Source organism: Lissotriton vulgaris, chromosome 7, assembly GCF_964263255.1.
Source record: "Lissotriton vulgaris chromosome 7, aLisVul1.2, whole genome shotgun sequence".
Taxonomy (NCBI): domain Eukaryota; kingdom Metazoa; phylum Chordata; class Amphibia; order Caudata; family Salamandridae; genus Lissotriton; species Lissotriton vulgaris.
The window spans coordinates 21,628,122-21,650,525 of NC_141695.1; the positions used below are offsets into that span (position 1 = coordinate 21,628,122).

Sequence of the window (22,404 nt, forward strand, 5' to 3'; positions counted from 1 at the left end):
CGGGTAAACCATGGTCCTAGTTCACATGCAGGCACCTGTTGCGACAAAACGGCCCTTGGATTGGAACCATCGATCAACCATAGACCTACTCCCAACATCACCCCCTCCGGGTCTATCATCCCACCCGAGGAGCCTCTAGAAATAGCCCCTCGGAGTCATCCGTAATTCCACAAGCCAATATTAAAAACCAGCCAGACCCGGTTATGGCACCTCAAAAGTATGTCTTGAAATCTCCTCGCAAGGGTATCCAACATTCATCACCTGGCCCCCATTTACCCCCTACGGTTTCTCCATACGTGGTGATCTTAACTGGAGTTCCTTCGCTGCCAGAAGAGCGAGGTGAAACTTTCCCTGAGCTAAAGAATAAAATCATTTTCTGGCTGAATAAACATAGACCTTTAACGGGGGTGGGGCAGGGAGAAATTATATTTGCTAGAAAAGTCAGCTGGCTGGGGCCTAACCCCAAGGACATTGGAGGGGACTGTGTGATTGTTAACTTTAGGGACCTCGGACTAGTCAGATACATTCTAGATTGGAGAGGTTCTCATCAAATAGGCACAATCATCCCCCTCCCTCTGAGGTACTTCTACTCACCGGAGCCAGCACCCGGTGAACCTGGATCAACCTATTTTCACCCAGGAGGCAGGAGCTTGAATATAATCTACCCGTGGCCAATCGATTTAGTCTTCTGAACCATGTATATTGACTACATGACACAGCAAGGCTTACTGAAACAGATCTTAATGCAGTTGGGTGTTCCGTGGAGGAGTATCAGAGGGGTAAGGAGGGTCCATCCCTGACGGTTTTGAGAGAACAGGTAGATGGAATCCCAACGACTCCACTAAGCATAAATCCATGTCCCCAAGGAGATGATATTCAGCTGAACATCCTGGCAAGTACGCCCCCTCCTAATGTGTGTGAGCTCACTCCAGCTAGTCCTTCCAGGGCAGATACCCACAGAACATTGATTGGGTCCTGGAACGTAGCGGGTATTGGCTCTAAGTTATCCGACACTGAATGGGGGGAGCTGGTGGACCAGTATGGTCTGTGCCTGTTTAAAGAGACATGGATGCTGACTCCTCCCTGAAGGGTAGGCTATGCAAAATTTTATAAACCAGCTGTCCAGGGACCTAGAGGGAGGCCCTCGTGGGGTCTTTGTATTTGGGTAGCTACGCATTTGGGGTGCTCAGTGAAGGTCATAGAATCCGATTCCCCGGATATTCTTTGTATTGCCCTTACATATATGGATGGCTCAAGTGTGGCTATTTTTAATGTCTATTTGCGCGCCACTCCCCACATGTTGGGTCTGTCTATATTAAATGCCCTAGATGAACTTCTTACACTATTCCCCCTACCGACCCACAGAATTATCGGGGGTGATTTTAATTGCCATTTCGAACCTTTGGCCGGGATCTCTTCTGTAACGCAAGATGAGGACTCCTCTTGGCACATTCTGGAATGCACTATGTACCCGGTAAAGCGCATGTCGCCACTGGCTCTGCAGATTACCAAGCTTTTATTAACCCATTCTCTCAGAGCCTGTAATGGTAGACTCCCTCCCGATGTCCCAGGAGAGACCACCTACAATAGAGTTGGAAAAAGTACTACCATTGACTATATTATGGTCAATGTAGAATTTTGGTCCAAAATCAGGCCGTTCAATGTAATCCCAAGGGTTGACAGCGACCATAATCTCCTGTCATTAGAACTAAAACATACCCTGGGTTACCAATGTAGATCGGGGGAGTTGGAGACCCATGCTAACTCGAACCTAATTATAGCCGCGGGTGGTAGATGCATTAGGTGGGCCAAGTTTGTATTAGCTCCCGATAAAATAGCTGAGCTATACAACCAGGCTATTTCCTTTTTAGTGGAGGCTTTTGAACTCCCGGTTTCTAACTTTGATTCTTCCTACCACCAGGCTTTAGCGTCTATCCACTCCAATTTAATCACTACTCTTGCTTCCTATTTTTATTCCACAGTTACCAAGTGGCCACAACCTAAAATGCAGGCCCAGTGGTTCACTAAACCCTGCAGGGCGGCTAAATCAGCACTCGTCAAGGAGGTTAAAAATGGCTCTGTACAGAGTATTAAAGCGGGTAGACTCACCTATAAAAGTACAATTGCGGCGTCCAAGTCAGAATGGGAGGCTTTAAGATGGGAAAACTTTAAAGAAGCCTTCGATGGGCGAGACTACACAGCTTTCTGGATTTTAGTCAGATCAGGTTCCCCTGAAGGTGCGCTCGCTTTAACACCCAACCTGAGCGAAGAAGTGTGGATTTCACACTTCAAGCCCTTATTTGTCAACATTGATACCGCAACTGTTGTAGATAGAGCTCCACAATTGAAGGGCACAGTAGTAGGGGATGTAAAGGTCCATAACTTCCCACCCTGTACTATCATGGAAATCCAGGCGGCCCTCAGGAGCTTGTACCCCGGGAAGGCTCCGGGATTGGACAGAATTCCCGGAGACCTATTTGTGAGTGAACAGAAGGTGTGGGTACCCTACATCTGGTTATATTTCAATGTCATCCTCCATGGTATGGATATCCCCCGCACCTGGTTGGGGGCTGAGATTATTCCCATCCACAAAAAGGCCTCCCAACTCGACCCGGCGAACTACCGCCCCATTAGTTTGATTGACGTCTTGCAGAAAGTGTTTGCCCGCTTCTTACTAACGAGGTTGCGGTGCTGGATTGATGAACATCACATCCTGACCTCCCTCCAAGCGGGCTTTCGAGCAAAGGTCTCCACCATCGACCAATTGTTCAGACTATATTTGGTCTACTGGAAGACAGTGACTATGGGAGCTGGTAGCCTCTACCTAATCTTTGTAGATCTTCGATCTGCATTCGATTTGGTTCAGAGGGACAAGCTCTGGACTATATTGTTAGAAATGCGTGCTCCAGTATATGTGTGCCAAATGTTTAAATGCTTAAACCAGGGCACCTTTGCGAGGGTGAGGTTTGGGAGGAACGGGGAACTTTCGGCCCCCTTCCCGGTGGAAAAGGGTGTCAGGTAAGGGTGTGTGTTGGCCCCCACGCTCTTTTCCTTGTTTCTTAATGGATTAATTGACCAACTTTTGGGTGCGAGGGATCTAGAGTCTCCTAGTTTAGCAGGACGTAAGATACCGGCCCTGATGTTCGCTGATGACACCCTTTTGTTATCAAAATCTTCTATAGGTGTCCAGCGAACACTGGAGGCGTTCTGCTCCTTTTGTAGATCTAGAAACCTGGAGAAAAATCTCTCTAAAACCAAATATATGGTTTTTAACGCCAAATCAATTAACTGCCCTCACCCTCATCTGGATGGCTCAGTGCTGGAAAGAGTCTCTACCTTCGACTATCTGGCGGTAACACTGAATGACAAGATGGGATGGGGTCCCATATGGCTACGGCAAATCTGAAGTTGGCCCAAGCCTCCGGTGGAATACTAAAGGTTTATAATGAGTGCTCACATAAAACTGTGGGACCGCCAGTCGAAATTTATAAAGCTCAGGCGAGAGGTGGTGCACTCTATGGAATAGAACTGTGGGGTCACGTTACTGCTACCTCTCTGTCCATCACTGAGAATAGTTTCACTAGGCGCCTACTGAGACTTCCCCAGAGCACACCTTTGATCCCTTTAAGCTTAGATTTGGGTATGGCCCCTATACAGGAGGTTATGTCTAATCGCCCTCTGTTGTACTGGAGGCGTCTCTGGACTATTCCAGAGCTGCAAAGTTACAGGGAGGATCTAAGGGACCTATTGACTATAAGGGGAGTGGGAAAAATCCCTTGGTTAAAACATGTTAAACAGCTTTGTTATGCACTGGGCAGGGCGGATATGTGGCTTTTACCAGAACTAACCTGCGCCTCAATCCCCAAAAGGTCTCTGGTTAATGTCCTCAAGCAGTATCGAAAGGACCTTCTTTCACATAACCCACCCTGGGCAAACTGACCATTAGCCTATTGGAAGTCAAGGATAAGTATTATTTTGAGCACTTCCTGGACGATATCCAGCCCTTACTGGCAAAAAAAATTATATGTCCAATTTAGACATGGCACACTCCCAGTTAGGACAGTGACAAATAAGTGGTCGAATGTTTCTCTTGCAGATTGTTCATGCCCAGTGTGCGAAGGTAGAGAAGAGACAGATCTGCACGTTCTGCTCTTTTGCCCTTCTTACTCTAAGGCAAGAGCTAAATGGATTCTACAATTATGCAAGAATATGGGCTTCAGGGATTATAGGGAAGTATATAGAATTTTAAAATATGATACTTCACCCTTGATTGTGTTTGTGACCTCTAGATACCTTCTCTCAATGTGGTGCTCCACAGGTGCGAATATTTAAAAAAAAGAAAAAAAAATCCACACTGTGAGATCCTTGCTATAGCGTCGATAGTAACCCACTAAGAAAACGTAAATTTAAAGCCTGTAGGGAGTGGTCCTTTTAAACGATTTTATGATGTACCTTAAAAATTGTTTTTATGTGTATTGTTTTTTCATGGGTACTTTGCATTGTTTTAATTGGCATGTTTCTATTCAATAACTTTTTGTATACATGTGCTTTTATGGTTTTTAGCCGATAATAAAGCTTTTTGACTGACTGACTGACTGACAATTAGTAGCTCTGAAATGTGACAAATTATTACATTAATTTCAGATTAGGTGTGTCACGCCTGCCAATACACTGACCTCCAAAAAGATGGCCGCGCTGTTTTGCGCATGAGCGAGGGAGTCAGGCAGACGTCAAATGCCTGACTTCCCTAAACACCGACTCTTCGCGCTCTAGTGTTCGTGCACACTATGCGTCACTACCGCTCTATCCCGTTCCGAATCTGTTCCTGTTTGTGCGTGTTTCGTGCTGGTACTTCTGTCGGCCAGGCAGCCTCCGGTCCCTCCAGTAATTTGAGCCCCTTGGTGTTTCCGCAGATATCGAAGGGGTCTCTGTTTGCTATAGGCGAACTTCTACTATCACGGAAGGCGCTCCCGCTCTGTAGTGGGCTTAGTGTCTCTGTGTTCCTTGTCATTTCCTCAGAGCCGGCTAAAGATCTCTCAATTGCTATCTTGAGGAGACTTCTGTCTGTTACTCCCGGTTCCGCCCGTCAGCCGGACTTGGCTTCCCGTTGGCCGGCCGGACTTTGGTAGAACGTGCGAGGAGTTCTTCTGGTGGTATTGTGGGTATAGTAGTCCGCTTGAGTTTTACCTATTGTTTAAACCCCCGAGCCATTTATCATTATTATTATTTTGCGGCATCGTCAGACCAATCATTTGGTGTGTCAGACTTGGCAGGGGTTGCAGCTGTGGATATCCGGAAGATCTGGTACAGGCGCCAGGCGCTATTTATATGTTATTGCATATAGTGTTACTGCATGCATTTGTTAGTAGGGGGTTTCTTTGTGACATAGATATCATCACCAGACCAACACCTTCTCCAGCAGCAAACATCTCTCTGCCATTACACCTCACACTAGGGTAAGTCCCGTGTTAGTATATGTCTTTCTCATAGAGTGGGCACATACCTCTATGTTTCATTTTTGTGTCTCTTTCCTTTTAGGCTAATCCATAGCAACTAGTGATGTGCGTTTAGCTGTGACAGTTAACAAAGAAACGTGTGTTGTTCAAGAGAGGAGTGTTTCCTATTATCTATAGGTAAATAGACAGGAGTAGTGAAGAGCAGGGAAACAGATGCTGGTGGGGTTCTTCTTAACTTGTACATTGTTCATTGTCCTCTTTATTTACAGTGCCTGTGTCCGACTCGCTGAAGCTTCTGGTCCAAGGTGTCTTCTCCCCTCCTTCCCTTGTTTTGTTCCCTCCTTTCCCTCTTTTTCACCTTTGCGTGCTATGATCTGATAGGCGCGTTGGAGTTGAGAGGGAGGGGTTGGGCCTCTCATCAGTTCCTGGCACTCCTGCGGAAACAGCTTGTGGATCCTTACAAGGTTGTACTCTATGTGGAGCTGATGATGGTAAATGTATAGACTGTCTCATATACATGTGATATGTATATGTGAAGTAACCACTGCCAGCCTAACGTAGGAACAAGTATGCCCGAAGCCTTTTAAGAAAATAGTGCTTTGAGGCTTTAATTAACCCCTTCCATGCTCATGACGAGCTCAGCTCGTCATGAGGCACACTGGAGCTGTGCTTATGACGAGCTGAGCTCGTCATGAAATAAGGCCTTTCAAGCTTTTCCAGCACAGGAGGGGAAAAGCCATAGCAGCCAAGGTGTTAAAACTAGGGATTAACACATATAAAAGGGGTGTCCTCCTGAAAGGTTACAATGCGGTACTAAGGAGGGACTACTAAGCTTATTGACCAATGACAAGCCACCATTTACCAAGGACAGAAATAGGATGGCAATTAAAAAGATGGGCAGAAAGTGGGCGGGGCTTATGCCCTTATCCTGAATACAGCAGGTCTCGAAGAGACAGCACAAGCACTGCCTAGGTGAGACCTAAAAACAGGGAGCACCAGCCCAATTTGTGGGATGAACGTTCAACTCCCATCATACTGAGCCGGTTTAACACTTTACCAAGTGCGTTTCCTTCAAACGTTTGAAGCTGGGGTCTCTAAACAAAGCTGGTTGGCTCTGTGTGGAAAACAGGTATCACTTGTATCAAACAAACCTTCAACAATGGACTAACTAGTGCTTGTCACTGTCCAGAAAGGACTGCAGTAAGAGTAGAAAATTACCTCAGATACGAAAACCCTTTAAAAAAAACTTTAAACGCACCTCAGCATTCAAAATGAAGTAGAAACTTCCATAGTATTGTCAGAAAAGGCAACATATTTAAAAGACTGCTTAGTCTCAGTTGGCCAAACAAATAACTTGACGAGCACAAGAAAAAAGTATTGCGAGGGTTCTGTATAGTTCTGCAATGTGGCATTTGCAGGTTTCTTCAACTCCCAGTAATAACCAGCATGTGCCCATTCGAGAAGAAGCTGAAGGTACAAGGGAAAAAAGTAAATCGTCCTTCTCCGTACCCTATCATCAACAAACTGTACTCTGTTAAACGAGAATAGAAGATTGTTTACTAAAGTCACTTTCAGAAGGACTGTGTTGAATATACAATATTCGTGCAACTGACCGTGGCCTGGAAAGATTGCTTCCCCTCACCACTGGTCTATTGTGCACAGGGCCAGTAGGATGGCAAAGGAAAGCTCAGCGGCCACCATGGGTACCCTACCTAGGAAAAAGCAAGTACGGCATATTCAGAAGGTAGCGTGGGGATTAAAATGAAACTTTACCAAATATCCTGGAACGGGTTCTGGTAATGCAGACGGTAACCTCTAGGAGAGGTTTAGGATTCGAGAATGCACGGATGACATTATGTTACCCTAGACAGCCAGACCCTCGCACAAAGCGCTATAAAGGAGCCTGCATGCTCCGGAGATGCTGAGATTGGCCATTTACGCTCTACTTAAAAGGAAAACAATGGATTTAAATATATTCCCTGAAACCATTCTCCTTCGTATTATAGGCAATCTTTCTGCTTAAGTGGCAAAATGGCCGAGTACGGGAACCGCAGCCTGCACTTAAAGGAAAAAGAAAACATGCTTTCACTTCTTTTGGTAACTAGCCTTTTTCGGTTTGAAGAATAGAGCCTGGAGGCAGTAGACCACAATTAACAGTCCAGGGCAGGGCTGAATTTCCAGGTGCAGAGTAAAAAAAACAAGCGGAACGGAAAGCGTTTTGCTTTAACTTCCGATTGAAAAAAAAGCCAGCGAGTGCTGCGTGTGCGCGCGCGTCACTGCGAGCCATGGCCTATTGGTGTCTATTACCCTCAACAAGCGCGTAATACCAATGGCCACAGTAAGCCAGTAAAGTTACGTGGAATCCAATCCTAAGGGAAGGGAGCCTTGCAGTTGACGGGCGGGTACAGCCGTCAATTTCGGAAATGCAGTTGGTGCTGCAGGTGCAGCGCAGGTTTCCGAAAGCTAGACTCGGACCGTATACGGTCTGTTTCCGGTCCAAGCATAGCTTTCTGCACACCCGCGCTGCACCTGCAGCACCAACTGCATTTCCGAAATTGACGGCTGTACCCGCCCATCAATTGCAAGGCTCCCTTCACTTGGGATTCCATTTCACGTAACTTTATTGGCTTACAGAGGCCATTCTTTACCGGTTAACCCGTTCAGAACCTGGTTGGAATTATCACCGGTACCCCGATTCTTTCAGCCCTGAAGAGTCACAGGTTACTACCCGATTGACGAAACATGTGTCGGCTGGTTTTCTTCTTGGGATCTCCTCTTGAAGGAGGACCACAATAAAACGAAAAATAAACTACTGTCATTTTGAAACTGGATAATTGCTCAACACGTGTTTTGAAATAATTAACTTCACTTGTGCTCAGGACTTTGTGTTTGCATTCTTTTAGAGAACTCCAATGTTTGTTGCCACTTTTCATGTTTTTTTCAAGGGTGTTTCACGCCCATTTTGGAATGTGAGTGTTTTAAAGCCTTTGTTTTATTTAATGCTTTTATGATGTATCTGATGTATATGATCTGTTTGAAAGTACTTTCGTGATTTGTTATATCAAATCGAATAAAATTAATTGATGATGATGAACATACACAATCAATCGCATAAACTTTCTGGAAGTAATCTTAATATTCATGACACTGAAGCACAAGTGATGCATTAAAAAGCTGCAGCTTCCTTGTTTATTTCAAAGATGGCAGCCCCCTCCAGTTTCATCTGCAAAATAAGAAAATAACATTTTGCATTACATATTGATTATAAAGATTTGTGATGTATTTACAAGTTACAGGGTACAGTAAAAGCCTAAGTTCAGCACTTTTTTCCAGTCCCAAATATTTGAAAATATATACACCCCATAGCCTAACTATGCATCACAAGTGTGTACATAAGAGAGTTTTAAACCTCAGACAATAGTTCAAAGTCAAACATTTTGTCTTGTTCAATCAGAAAAGCAGTACATAATGGTAGTACAGTCATAAATAAAAACTGTGAGGATCTCTTCAACCATGTGGATTTGACTGTGTCCCGTTTGTTCTGGAATGGTTCAATTTCTTCCCATGTTGGGGTGGGAAGGTCAAAGCCCATCACCCTGAGCTGCCCTGAGTAACTGACCCCTCAGCGACATATTCTGCACTAACTCGAACTTCAATTAACCAAATCAATTGTACATTGGTGCCTTATGCACAAGTAGTACAAAAGGGGGTGGTAATGGACGGAGCATCTGAACCAATCAAACACTCACACCCAGTCAAAAGATCTGGGTTTAATCCATCACCGTTCTTTAGCCCACTCTGCCACCCCAGTTCAGACATGGCTGTATGCAAATCAGTCTGACCCTGTGCCTCATGGGAACAGTCCAGCCCGAACTGCCAAGCCATGCCTTCCCTGGACTGGGGTGGCAGAGTGGGCTAAAGAGCAGTGATGGATCAAACCCAGATCTTTTGACTGGGTATGAGTGTTTGATTGGTTCAGATGCTCCGTCCATCACCACCCCCTTTTGTACCGCTTTTGGCCGCCATAAGTGTGTCAGGTTATGCTCAGACGTCAGCCCCTTGCTCACTTTGCCACTGGATTCAAGCAAGCCGGGCTGAAGACGGCTGGAATGCCAGAAACCGGTCCTCGGAAGCTTGTTTCCGGTCCAGGGAAGGCATGGCTTGGCAGTTCGGGCTGGACTGTTCCCATGAGGCACAGGGTCAGACTGATTTGCATATAGCCATGTCTTAACTGGGGTGGCAGAGTGGGCTAAAGAACGGTGATGGATCAAACCCAGATCTTTTGACTGGGTGTGAGTGTTTGATTGGTTCAGATGCTCCGTCCATCACCACCCCCTTTTGTACTGCTTTTGGCCGCCATAAGTGTGGCAGGGTATGCTCAGACGTGAGTCCCTTGCTCACTTTGCCACTGGATTCAAGGAAGCCGGGCTGAAGACGGCTGGAATGCCAGAAACCGGTCCTTGGAAGTCTGACCCTGTGCCTCATGGGAACAGTCCAGCCCGAACTGCCAAGCCATGCCTTCCCTGGACTGGGGTGGCAGAGTGGGCTAAAGAACGGTGATGGATCAAACCCATGTCTTTTGACTGGGTGTGAGTGTTTGATTGGTTCAGATGCTCCGTCCATCACCACCCCCTTTTGTGCCGTTTTATGCACAAGTCGGCACACTCATGCTCAAAACACACCCTCCCACTTGCTCAAAAACACTTTCTGAAACAGTCACTTTGCATACTCAAATTGTGTCCACTGCTTACTGCAGTGCCTGGCTACTCTTCTGGGCTCCTAAGCGTATGCAGCCCATACAATGAGAGCAATTGGACAATACTCGAGCCTGAACTCAAAGGCCAGGTCCTCCCTTATTTTTAGGGCTCATTAGTCGGTAAAGCTTGGTTCCACTGGCACGATATGTACATTTTTTTTTTCTATTTTTTTTATTTTTTACCTACGTCACAAATCAACACATGTCCAGTGTACAACAATGATCAATTTCCATAATTTTCATCATATTATCAATCCCAGCACCCTTGTGACCTTCCACACGAAGCCATTATTGTTTTACTATGTTAATACAGTATTATCCCCTCCACGATAATCTTCTCAATGAGCTCATGAGTGTTGTAATAAAACAGGGTGTTAGGTTCTTAAATGCCTTCAATCACCAAGACTAGTAGAATAATTTACAATAATCCATCAAAATCAAACACCCTCCCTCTCCCACTGCCGCCAGTGTGTCCTAACCCCTAATCACCTATTATAGTATTAACATCCGTTCCTTCGCGTCTTGATTCAGGACGATCGGGGGACAGTACTTCTTGATCCCAGTACTCCTCTGAACCCCGCATTCCAGTGTCATAGGGCTAGATCTATATTCCCATCTCAGTTCTTGATTCCTCATGGGGAGCCCATCAGACCCTCCCCAACAGGATCCCCTTTCGAGCCAGTCTCTGGAATCTGCAACACTATCACTAGTGCCTCCCATGCCATTGCTGTCTCCATCGCCTTATCATTAGTAGCGCGTATAGCCTGCTGCAATCTAACTGTGCCCTCACTCCTAGCCCATGTAAGCAGTTCAGATTTCTACTTCCCTATGCTAGACCCTCACCCTGACTTGCAATGGGCCATGATGTCTCTCTTAGCCAGTAGCAGACCTAGATCAATAAACTTGCTCGTGATTTTCATTTTGGGAGTATGAGGAAACCAATGCAAAATACAAGTGCCTATGTCAGCCTCTATCTGTCGTTCCTTGACGCCACATAGCAGGCCAACCACCTTCGGCCAATACATTCTTAACTGTCCACAACATATGGTGCAGCTCCGCCCCCTCTAGGTTACAGCGCAGGCACTGGGCTGTTTCTATCTGGAAGTACTGATTATTCTTGGCCGGCGTCAAATAGGCCCTATGCAGTATAAAGAAATGTATCAATTTAAACCTAGCATTTCTCGAACTCTTCCAAGCCCTCCGGGTCAACTGCGCCCACGTGGCGTCCGGTATTTTCTTTCCAAGGTCAACCTCCCACTTTCTCTGCAGGTCTTGCAAAGGTTGCAGGCCTTCAGTGACCAATTGCCTGTAAATAAAGGTGACCGCCTTAAATGTTCCCGCCGCCATCACTACATATTGACAGGCCATAGAGGTCTGTGGTTCCAATAGCCCTCCCTTCCAGTGGCATTGCATCGCTGAGACCAGGGCTGCATGCAATAAATAATCCCCACGCGGCAGGTCGTACCTTTCCTGTAGCGTTTGAAAAGGCAATAACACCCCATGGTCATACAAATCCCCCATTACCTGGACTCCCATCATCTCCCAGTGCCGACCATTCCCCTCCATGCAGTAGGGCAGTACACATACCCAGGGGTATCTCCGGAGCGTACGGGCGACTAATGCCTGCTCTACACTGGCTCCGGTTCCAACACTGTCTCAGCGTGCGCTCTTCCGCAGTTAGTGATCCGACATGTAGACCCTGCTGTAATATTGTAAACGACAGCACGTGGCGCAGTATCCACCGGCCCTCGAGGCTGTCAGGTCCCCTGAACTCCGGTGCCACCGCCTGAATAAGCCATTGCAGCTGAGCCACCATCCGATCACAGCCTCATCATTGTTGGCAAAGCCACCCGCCGTCTCCTGTGTCCCAATATGCTAACCATGGATCTGATCTGCTTGAAGATGGCCCCCGGTATCCATAACGGAAATGTCCTAAAATATTATAGCAAGCGAGGGAGCGCCACCATTTTGAGCAGTGCCACCCTGCCAGCCACAGACAGTGGGAGAGTGCTGCAAAAGGCCAAGTTACCTCGCAGTCCCAGTAAAGCCCGTCCCACGTTCCCTTCCAGGAAATTGGCAGGTGCATGATATATATTGGTCCCAAGATAGGGTCCCACCGAATACCTGCTACCGGGGCCGTACCTACTGTTGAAGGGATCACCGGAAAAAAACAAGTCTTCCCCCAGTTGACTCTTATCCCCGAAATCCCCCCGAATATCCTCAACAGGCTCGTCTTGCCCTCCAGTGCCTCTCCATTGTCAGCCAAGAAGACAAGTAGATCGTCAGCATACAGAGATATATACTGTTCCTCGCCCAGCAATGACTGGCCCCTATAGTACCGCCCCCTCCTAGCGTGCTCAGCCAACGGTTCTATAGCCAATGCAAACAGACATCCCTGTGGCGTCCCTCGTTCTACTGAGCAGGGTGAGGTACTGGGTTTTCCCGGAAGCGATACTACTACAATGACCCAGCGGTGTCAGGGCAACACCCAAAGACCCCGGATTCCCCTGTTCTGGCAAACAGAGACGCTGGATACTTCTTGATGACGTCAAAGACCAAAGTTTATTGGTTGCAACCAGGGACAGAGGTCTACGAAGTACACACGGGTAGTTCGACAGAGACTGCACCATCTCAATGAACGAAACTCAGTCTTTTATGCCGAAAATTACGCCTCTGGCAACATCACAATTTACATTTGGTGCATACAAAACTGACCAATGGACAAGTAGCATTTCAAAAAGTAGCGAATCACGACAGTCAAAGTTAATCCCACTTTCCGTTGTCCAGCCCACCAAAACGATCGCACATATGCTAAGTTTCCTGTTCGATCAGGCCGGACAAACCCTCCATAAAACCATCAACCCAGATCGATGAACATGTTGTAAAGGAAAGGCAGAAACAGATGGAAAGGAGATAGAGGAGTGGGAACGGTGTGTCATAAAGTCAGGGCACGTCCTGCTCTTTGATCTTTATCAGGCCAGCTGCTGAACTAGGAACTGGCTCAGCAGGATTCGCCCCAGGCGAGGAGTCAGTTCGGCCAGGTCAACCAGAAGTCAACTAAGGCGTACGTGTCAAGGACTCGTTCGGCCACAATCATAGGGCCTATGTTAGGGCAATCATACAAGATGGCTGCCACATACTAGATGGAACCCGAAGGTTCAAACTAAATCCTAAAATGCAGAGTGCTCTCCTATATCGATTCATACGAAAACACTCAGACACGTTACACTCGCCATTTGCGGTCTGTAGAGACCAAGATCGTCCATTTCCGACGATCTTCATGAATCGGGTTTCGGAACTATCGAACCCAATTCGGACCACGGAACCACAGACCCTCCTTTTGCCCTATCATAGGCAATAAACCCAGACCCATTTAATCTGAATCCGGATCTATATTCATCAAGTCATTGATATGCTGTTGTAGCATCATCTTATTACTATGCATTTCTCTCCGAACCGGTTTACGTACGCACAAAGTAGCACAAAGGCCACAAATAGCCGGAGCACACTGTACACAGAGACAAAACATGAACAGAATCGCTAAAACCACACCAATGACCATCAGAATCTTCCAACCCCAAGTGGATATCAATCCCCATAACCATCCCATCAAAGACTAATCCCCTTTGTCCAGATGGACAGAATCGGAGATTTTATGCAATTTGGAAATGGCCTGGAGGACTGACGGAGCATTGTCAGGAATAAAAACGCAGCAGCTCGATTGAATCAAACTACAAACTCCCCCTCGATCTGCCAGAATAACGTCTAGGGCAACTCTATTCTGAAGTGTCGTAAGTCTATCCGACTGGAGCTCAGCAGTTAAGTTACCAAGGGCACCGGCAGTCTCAACTATGGTGGACTCAACCACTCTCGTAAGCTGACGAATGTTCCTACTGTTAGCCATAGGTCCCCAAAACGGCAGAAAACCCTTAAAGAAATCACCCAATTCTTGTCCTGCAGTGTCTTCTTGGCTAAAGACACCTCTAACAATTCTCGTCTTGTGATAATCTGCCACAGCTGTAAAAGTGGGGGGTAACATACTCAGACTAACTCCATATCCAGTTACATTCCAACCACTATATGGTTGCCTCTCGTCTTTCGGAATAGTCTCTACTGCATTAGTCCCTTTAATCATGTCGACTATGCCTCTAGCTATAGGACTATTCTTCGGATTATCTCTCGGTGAACGTAAGGGGTCAACACTGTGGGCATATATGAACATGGTTCTGTAAGCTCAAATCGAACCATTCAAACTAAAGGGCAGGACCAAATAAGGAATTCCTTTATCGGTGGTATGAGGCATCAAACCACAAATCCAGCAGTTCGTTGTATTGATCACTAACTGATGCTGGTGCAAAAACTGTATGAAGGAATTATTAGCGAATTCCTTACGTCTGACTACCTCATATTCAGGCAAAGGGTGGAAAGAATGAGAGGAAACAGTAGGTGAAGGTGTAGATTGCACAGTGGGATTAGACGTCATTTTAAAAACAAATGCTACATAACCAATTATGAAAATTACGAAACTCAGTAGCAAAAATATGCATGATATCAAAAAGTATTTCTTCGACATTATTTTGCAAATGCGTTTTCTAAAAGTCAGTGTCTGCACAGGTCTCTCCAGCTCAAAGAAATCCATCCTATACTAAAGTTGCTGCCCGCGGTGGTTGGTTGATTCTGCTTGAGAGTGCCTCTGCTGCACCCAGGAAGACTGCCTCGGACCAACAGGCTTACACTACCAAGACTGGTAGCAACCGCGACCCTAGCAGCAAGAACCGGATGGCAGTTCAGAAAAACAAAAATACGTAGATCCTTGGTGGAGAGTTAAACCTGCAAACAGTAAAAAAATTCAACTTTATTAATTTTATTTGTCCTTAGTTCTCGATCTCAAATTGTATCGATTTCTTCCAGGTAATTCTTGATCAGCAAACAAAAGATGAGGCTCTGTAGTGTCCAATCGATCTGCAGAAGGTATTGATGCTTGCAAAAGATGGTCACTTTCCTGTTCTGAGTAAGTCCCAATCAAACGAGCATCACTGAACGTCACAAATTTCGGAACTGTTTCAGTTTCAGAATCTGCAAGACCATCTTGAACCCACTTGTCATACGGCAAAGGTAAGGGTGCTTTATTCGTGTGGGAGCCGTGGATCCAGTGACGCTTCCCACGTACTCGCACCGCAGATCTCGTCGAAAAGAGGACCTGGAAGGGTCCAGTCCAGCGGGGCTGATTGTTCTTCGTACGCTGAAAGTTCCTAATGAAGACCCACGAGCCAGGTTTGATCGCGTGGCCTGGATCTTCTGTAGCTTGTGGGAGAGAGCCGTATACCTGTTGGCGTAAAACACTCATTTTAGTTGTCAATTCACGCAAGTAATCAAGCAAAACAGGGTATTCGAGGTCGCTAAACCTCGTCGGTCTTGGTACACCCCAAATATTCGCCGGGCGACCAAACACGACCTCATACGGACTCAAACCCATTCGCGAGTGCACAGTCATTCGGGTGGACAAAAGTGCTAATGGCAAAGCATCTGGCCATTGTAAACCAGTGCTCTCTTGAAGTTTGGCCAACTTAAGTTTCAAAGTGCCATTATAGCACTCGACTAAACCAGCTGATTGGGGATGGTTCACAGCATGGAATTTTTGCCTAATTCCGAGACCATCACACACTCTCTTCATCACATGACCCACAAACTCACTTCCGTTATCACTCCAAATGATTCTCGGCAAACCAAATCTAGGGAAAAACTCTTTTATCAAAGCTTTCGCAGTTGAAAAAGCAGTGTTGTCCTTGAGGGGGTAAGCTTCTACCCATCTAGAAAAAGAGCAAACAACCACTAACACATACTTCAAGTTGTTGCATCTTTCCATATGGATAAAATCTAGCTGCAAAGCCTCAAACGGATACGTAGGAGGAGCAAAATGACCAGCTGGTGTTGGTGTTCCCTTGCCAGGATTATGCATCAAACACACCATACAATTCTTGACCAAATTCTCTGCACATCTGGGTATTCCCACATTCTGCCAAACCGGAGCCAACAACTTGCAAATCCCTTTCACACTAATGTGTGCCAATCCATGCGCCATTGTAACAACTGGAAGCACATACGCGTTTGGCAGCAACCATCTTTGATGGTCCGACAAATCAGTCCAACAACCATTCGAATCCAACCTACCCTTACTCTCTCTCCATTCATCCAACTCTTTCTCAGTAGCCTCACTCTGGATAATCTTCACACTCTCAATAGTATCTTCGCACATGCTCTTCTCTGGAACCCATCTCGCAGGACCCACAACATACATTCGACTCGTCATATTTCTAGCAGTTTCTTTCGCAACTTCATCCGCAAACGCATTACCACGACCAACATCATCTGTGATCTTCTTATGGGCACTGCATTTTACGATCGCTATTTGCAAAGGTAACGTAAGAGATTCAAGAAGTTCATTCACCAGCTGCCCATGCTGGATCTTTGTCCCATGCGATGTCAAAAATCCACGTTCACGCCACAATCGTCCAAAGCTATGAGCCACTCCAAAAGCATACTGGCTATCAGTATACACATTCACTCGTTTCCCTTTCGCTAACACACATGCTCTCGTAAGTGCAATTAATTCCGCCGCTTGCGCGGAGTTGTGTGGGATACGTGACGCTTCGACAACTGTATGTAAAGTCGTCACAGCATATGCTGCAGTGGTATCGCCATTTGGTAATTTAAAACACAAGCCGTCAACCCACAAAGCATCATTACAATCAGGGAGAGGAGTATCTCTTAAATCTATCCTCCCTTTCGTCTCTTCTTCTGTTCTTAAGAAACAATCATGTTGTTCTTCGCTATCATCGTCTGTCTCAAGCGAAATCGGCAACAATGTACCCGAATTTAGGGTATTGCACCTCTTGATGTGCACATGGCTCGCTAACAACGTAAGCTCATACCCTGAGAATCGAGCACTAGTCAAGTGCTGTGTCTTTGTCCGATTCAACAAGGTATCCACTGCATGTGGAACCATGACCACTAACGTATTGTCCATAACTAAACCAGCAGATTGTCGGATCGAAACAGCCGCTGCTGCAGTTGCTCTCAAGCAACTCGGCAACGCTCTAGCCACATGATCTAATGTTGACGAAAAGTACGCACATGGGCGTTGCTTCCCGCCAAATTGTTGAGTCAAAACCGATAATGCACATCCCTCTCTCTCATGGACATACAATGTGAAAGGCTTGCTGTAGTCGGGAGTACCCAACACGGGAGCCAAACACAACGCGTTTCGTAGTTCGGAAAAACTCTTTTGACATTCCTCAGTCCAAGGAATCAGATTTGGAGTATCCTTAACCGTAAGAGCTATCAAAGGTTTCGCTAAAAGAGAAACATTTGGAATCCACTGTCTGCAGTACGACGTAATACCCAAAAACGCACGTACTTCTCTCTGTGTCGTAGGGACACTCATTCTCGCAATAGTTTGGATTCTTTCTGGGGTCAGTTTCCTTCCCTCCTTCGATAAGAGGTGACCTAAATAGGTAACTTCTTGGCGACAGAATTGCAATTTCGAGAGAGAAACTTTATGATGGCATTCAGACAAATGAGACAACAAGGACACAGTGGCATCCTTACATATGTCTTCAGTATCGGCAGCGACCAACAAATCGTCAACATACTGGATAAGGGCCGCACCATCAGGAAGAGCTAGCAAGTCAAGTTGCGTCTTCAAAGCTTGACTATAGATAGATGGACTCTCGCAATAGCCTTGAGGAGCGCGCTTAAAGCGGAAACTTCGTCCTCCTAAAGAGAATCCAAAAATATCTCTACTCTCTATGGCAATCGGGATACTGAAGAAGGCATTCTTCAAGTCAATCACCGAAAACCAGGTAGCAGAAGCTGGAATCAATGTCAATAATGCAGTAATGTCGAGTACAACAGGGAATTGTGGAACAACAATTTTGTTCACTTTGCGAAGATCGATAACAAACCTATATACAGGAGGCTTTGAAGAATCAGTTCTCTTCAAGACAGGCAAAACCGGACTATTACACACATTACCTCGAGTCTCTTCAATAACGCCCTTATCAATCAGATCATAAATGATCGCCAAAAGTGCTCGTTCACCATCACTTGAAATACGATATTGCGGAATGCGTGGTAACTGAGCATTCACTTTCAACGTCACAACATACGGAGGAATGTCTAACAGGTCCACATCATTTGGACCCGTAGCCCATAACGAATCTGGCAGCGAAGACAATTCAGGTGGAAGACAATCTTTCGAAACATATATCGGGGAAATCATATTCTCACCCAAAGTAAGATGTACTCCTGACAGAGAACAGTACAAAGTCGCATATAATCTCTTCAACAGATCAAGGCCTAGCAAGTTCTCATTACAACCTGTAGTCAAAAGAAGGGGTGCTTCAAACCTACGAGGACCAACAGAAAGAGGCAATGGAACGGAAATCGGATTCATAACGGGGGCGCCAGAAAAACCTATAGAAACATTATTAAAGCCAAACAAAGGTGCGCCAGGGAGTTTGGAATGCATAATAGAACTCTTCGTAGCACCAGTGTCTAGCAGAAAAGGCTCTGACACACCTGATGCAATCACTTCCACGTAAGGTCCACTCTGATCTACTGGAACTGAAACAACTCCCTCTCTTTGTCCATGGCTGTCCTAACAATCATTACCTTGCTCTTCGTCGCCTTCAGCATAGTAATCATCTACGTAGTACTGTGTAGACCTACCAGACAAATTCTGCTGTTGATCGAAACTGTTCATTGAATTCTGCGGAGGCAAAGGGCGCGCGTTTTGTCCGCGACCTCTACCTCTAGGCGCTTGTTGAGCACCTCTACCTCTAACACCAGGAGCACTATTAGCACGTTGTAACAAAACCGGAAAACTATTCTTGTAATGGCCCTCTTCTCTACAATACGCACACTGATTAGGCCCATACTGAATACGCTGTTGCTGAAGAGTCTCGTTTCTTTGCGAGTTCCTCGAATACTGTGGTGATTGCTGATAATCACGCGGATTATTAACACGGGGTGGATAAGCTTGTTGTAGAAGAACCTTAGTCTTCAATTCCTTAGTCTTTTTATCCGCTCTCTCTAACTCATCCCTTCGCCTATTCTCGTAATACTGAGCCGTAGCAAGAATTTGCGCCGAAGTAGAAACAGGCCAAGCACTCTCGGAATCCTTCAATTTAGTACACAACTCAGGAAGAAGATTGTGCACGAATTTATCAACGAATAATCTCTGGCCACCTTCAGTAGCCATATCTTGACCACTATGATTAACAAATGTTTCCTCGAAACGCAAGAAAAAGTCTGAAACAGACTCGTCTTTCTTCTGCTTACAAGCTGACAACTTGTCCCAATTAACACGGACTTCAGGCATTAAAGTCTTCATGAAAGTGATAATTCTACCAGGAAGTTCGGCAATAACATCTTCAGGCTTAGCACCTCCAACTTGTCTATCGTTTGCTGCAACAAGATTCACCCACGAACCGCCTAATTCATTGTCATGATCTGTATATCGAATAACATTCCAGATGGACTGTGGAACAACATTCCCAAACAACATATCTATATCCGCCAAATTCATAACGCACGAACTCACAGTTTGCGTAAGTTCTTTATATTATCCAGCAGGATTCTTTCGCGGATCTGGTAAAGTCTGCTTAAGCGCTAGAACTTCGGCACGCTTCCATGGAATATGAACCCATACTCGCTGAAAGTGCGCAACAATAGGTGGATTAACAGTAGCATCAGCAGGTCTCCATATCGGAGGAACCTCTCGCATCGGATATTGACGCGCATGTCTCCTAACTGATGAATCTGGCTCAAACAGCCGATCAGTAGGGACATCGCTTCGCAGCGACAGTAACGTCGACACCGCTTTCTCAATGTCATGTAGACTCAAAATCGTCCCTTTAGCAAACTCTGAACGTAATCGAGACAATTCTACAGGAACTCTATCCAACTCGTCCATCCATTGTTCATGGAGGAACGCACATATAAGCTCAAAAACATAACGCTGCTTTGGTGCTTCCCATTGTCTGAAAACATCCATAATACCTTCTAGGTCATACTGAGACCTATACATCACCCATCTACGTGCCATATGGTCCAAAACCACTCGCTCATCTGTATCAGGCAATTGGCTACGCGACTGTCTACGCTCACTCACAGGAGACATACCCATTTGTCCCAACAGAGGAGTCAGAAAATTAGAAAAGGCAGCGGTCACCCGCTGTCTAGGAGAAGGAACAGTCGGAAAGACAAGAGGAGAAGAAACAGTAGTGGTAGGATTCATAGTCGGAACAGGCATAGAGGCAGTAGTAGCAGGAAAAGGCAAAGTTGGCAACCCTTGAGAAGGCTGAGCATAAGGAATAACAGCCAACGAAGAAGCTGGCTGTGGAGGAATAACAGGAGGCAAAGCAATAGGTGCTTGCGCGGCCACAATCGGTTGTGGTGGTGCCGTAGCATCCTGCGCATACGGTGGAGGTGAATTTAGCAAATGCGACATCAAAGGGTCTTTCACAAGCTCCTTATCGTCTTTCTGCTCTTCAGCCGGCAAGACTGGGTAGCATCTGTCTACCGCTAACTTCCTCACTCTAAGCATCTGCTCGCTATTTTTCTCTTCTTCATCATTTCTGTATGCAACGGCAGCTTGCACCATTGACATACCCTTTCTATTCTTCTTTGCTAACTTAATTTCTTTCTGTTTGGCTTCTTTGCGCCATATGCGGAAAGAGTCAAACATTGCCGGCCGGGCTTTCTTCTTGAACAACCTCACTTCAAGGTTATCTAGGACTTCTGACTCAAAACTACCATAACGGGGCCACTGTAGGACACCGTCATCCTTCGTATATTTTACCCAAATCTCATTGTAGCTAATAGGACCTACTCCATGTTTCACATACAACTCGTATGTAGGAGTTCCGATCTGAGGAACCGGACACGAATCCTCTAACCGGGAATCCCTCAACGTACCACAACTAAACAGATTCCTAAGACTGCTAAAACCAGGCATCTTGCTCACCAGTCTAGCTTTAAACAACAAGGGTAATCTAAAATCAGTAAACTCGTGAATACACGAATCCCTTGGCTTTGGGGCCTGCAGGTACCAAATCAAAGCTATCCACTAAAGGATACAAAACAAACTAAGAACTAGGAGACGCTCCCTTTATACTTAACTGTGTTGTCGATGGCGTCACCAGAAGACCTGCCAATCGTCTCGCTCTACAAACGTCTAAGGCTCCAAAACAGGGTGACAGTCAGGGCAGCAGTCCTTCGTAGCCGCCGGGACGCGGGAAACCTCGCAGCAAAGACCTTCGGAACCACGTCGACATACAGGGGTCGCTGAAGTGGCTGGCCAACCTCCGGAATTTTCTCACGAAGCTCCTCACGAACCTCTGGCTTGGACCGGTACCGCTGAAGTGGCTCCAGTGGGGCGCCAATTGAGGTACTGAGTTTTCTCGGAACCGATACTACTACAATGACCCAGCGGTGTCAGGGCAACACACAAAGACCCCGGATTCCCCTGTTCTGGCAGAGACACGGGATACTTCTTGATGACGTCAAAGACCAAAGTTTATTGGTTGCAACCAGGGACAGAGGTCTACGAAGTACACACGGGTAGTTCGACAGAGACTGCACCATCTCAATGAACGAAACTCGGTCTTTTATGCCGAAAATTACGCCTCTGGCAACATCACAATTTACATTTGGTGCATACAAAACTGACCAATGGACAAGTAGCATTTCAAAAAGTATCGAATCATGACAGTCAAAGTTAATCCCACTTTCCGTTGTCCAGCCCACCAAAACGATCGCACATATGCTAAGTTTCCTGTTCGATCAGGCCGGACAAACCCACCATAAAACCATCAACCCAGATCGATGAACATGTTGTAAAGGAAAGGCAGAAACAGATGGAAAGGAGATAGAGGAGTGGGAACGGTGTGTCATAAAGTCAGGGCACGTCCTGCTCTTTGATCTTTATCAGGCCAGCTGCTGAACAAGGAACTGGCTCAGCGGGATTCGCCCCAGGCGAGGAGTCAGTTCGGCCAGGTCAACCAGAAGTCAACTAAGGCGTACGTGTCAAGGACTCGTTCGGCCACAATCATAGGGCCTATGTTAGGGCAATCATACAAGATGGCTGCCACATACAAGATGGAACCCGAAGGTTCAAACTAAATCCTC

General features: G+C 46.1%; 1 protein-coding gene across 2 annotated transcripts in view; it reads right to left on the minus strand.

Moving 5' to 3' along the window:
- Positions 1 to 8,397: 8,397 nt before the first annotated feature.
- The window catches only part of SIRAL2 (SIR2 antiphage like 2), a 748,558-nt gene continuing 734,551 nt past the window's right edge, over positions 8,398 to 22,404 (minus strand). Inside the window, exon 12 of one of the 2 annotated variants that reach the window (XM_086928446.1) lies at positions 8,398 to 8,679. In XM_086928446.1, the coding sequence (XP_086784572.1) occupies positions 8,651 to 8,679 (29 nt within the window). In that variant the 3' untranslated portion in view covers positions 8,398 to 8,650. The remainder of the gene's footprint in view (positions 8,680 to 22,404) is intronic. The other variant, XM_086928445.1, reaches the window with a different exon arrangement.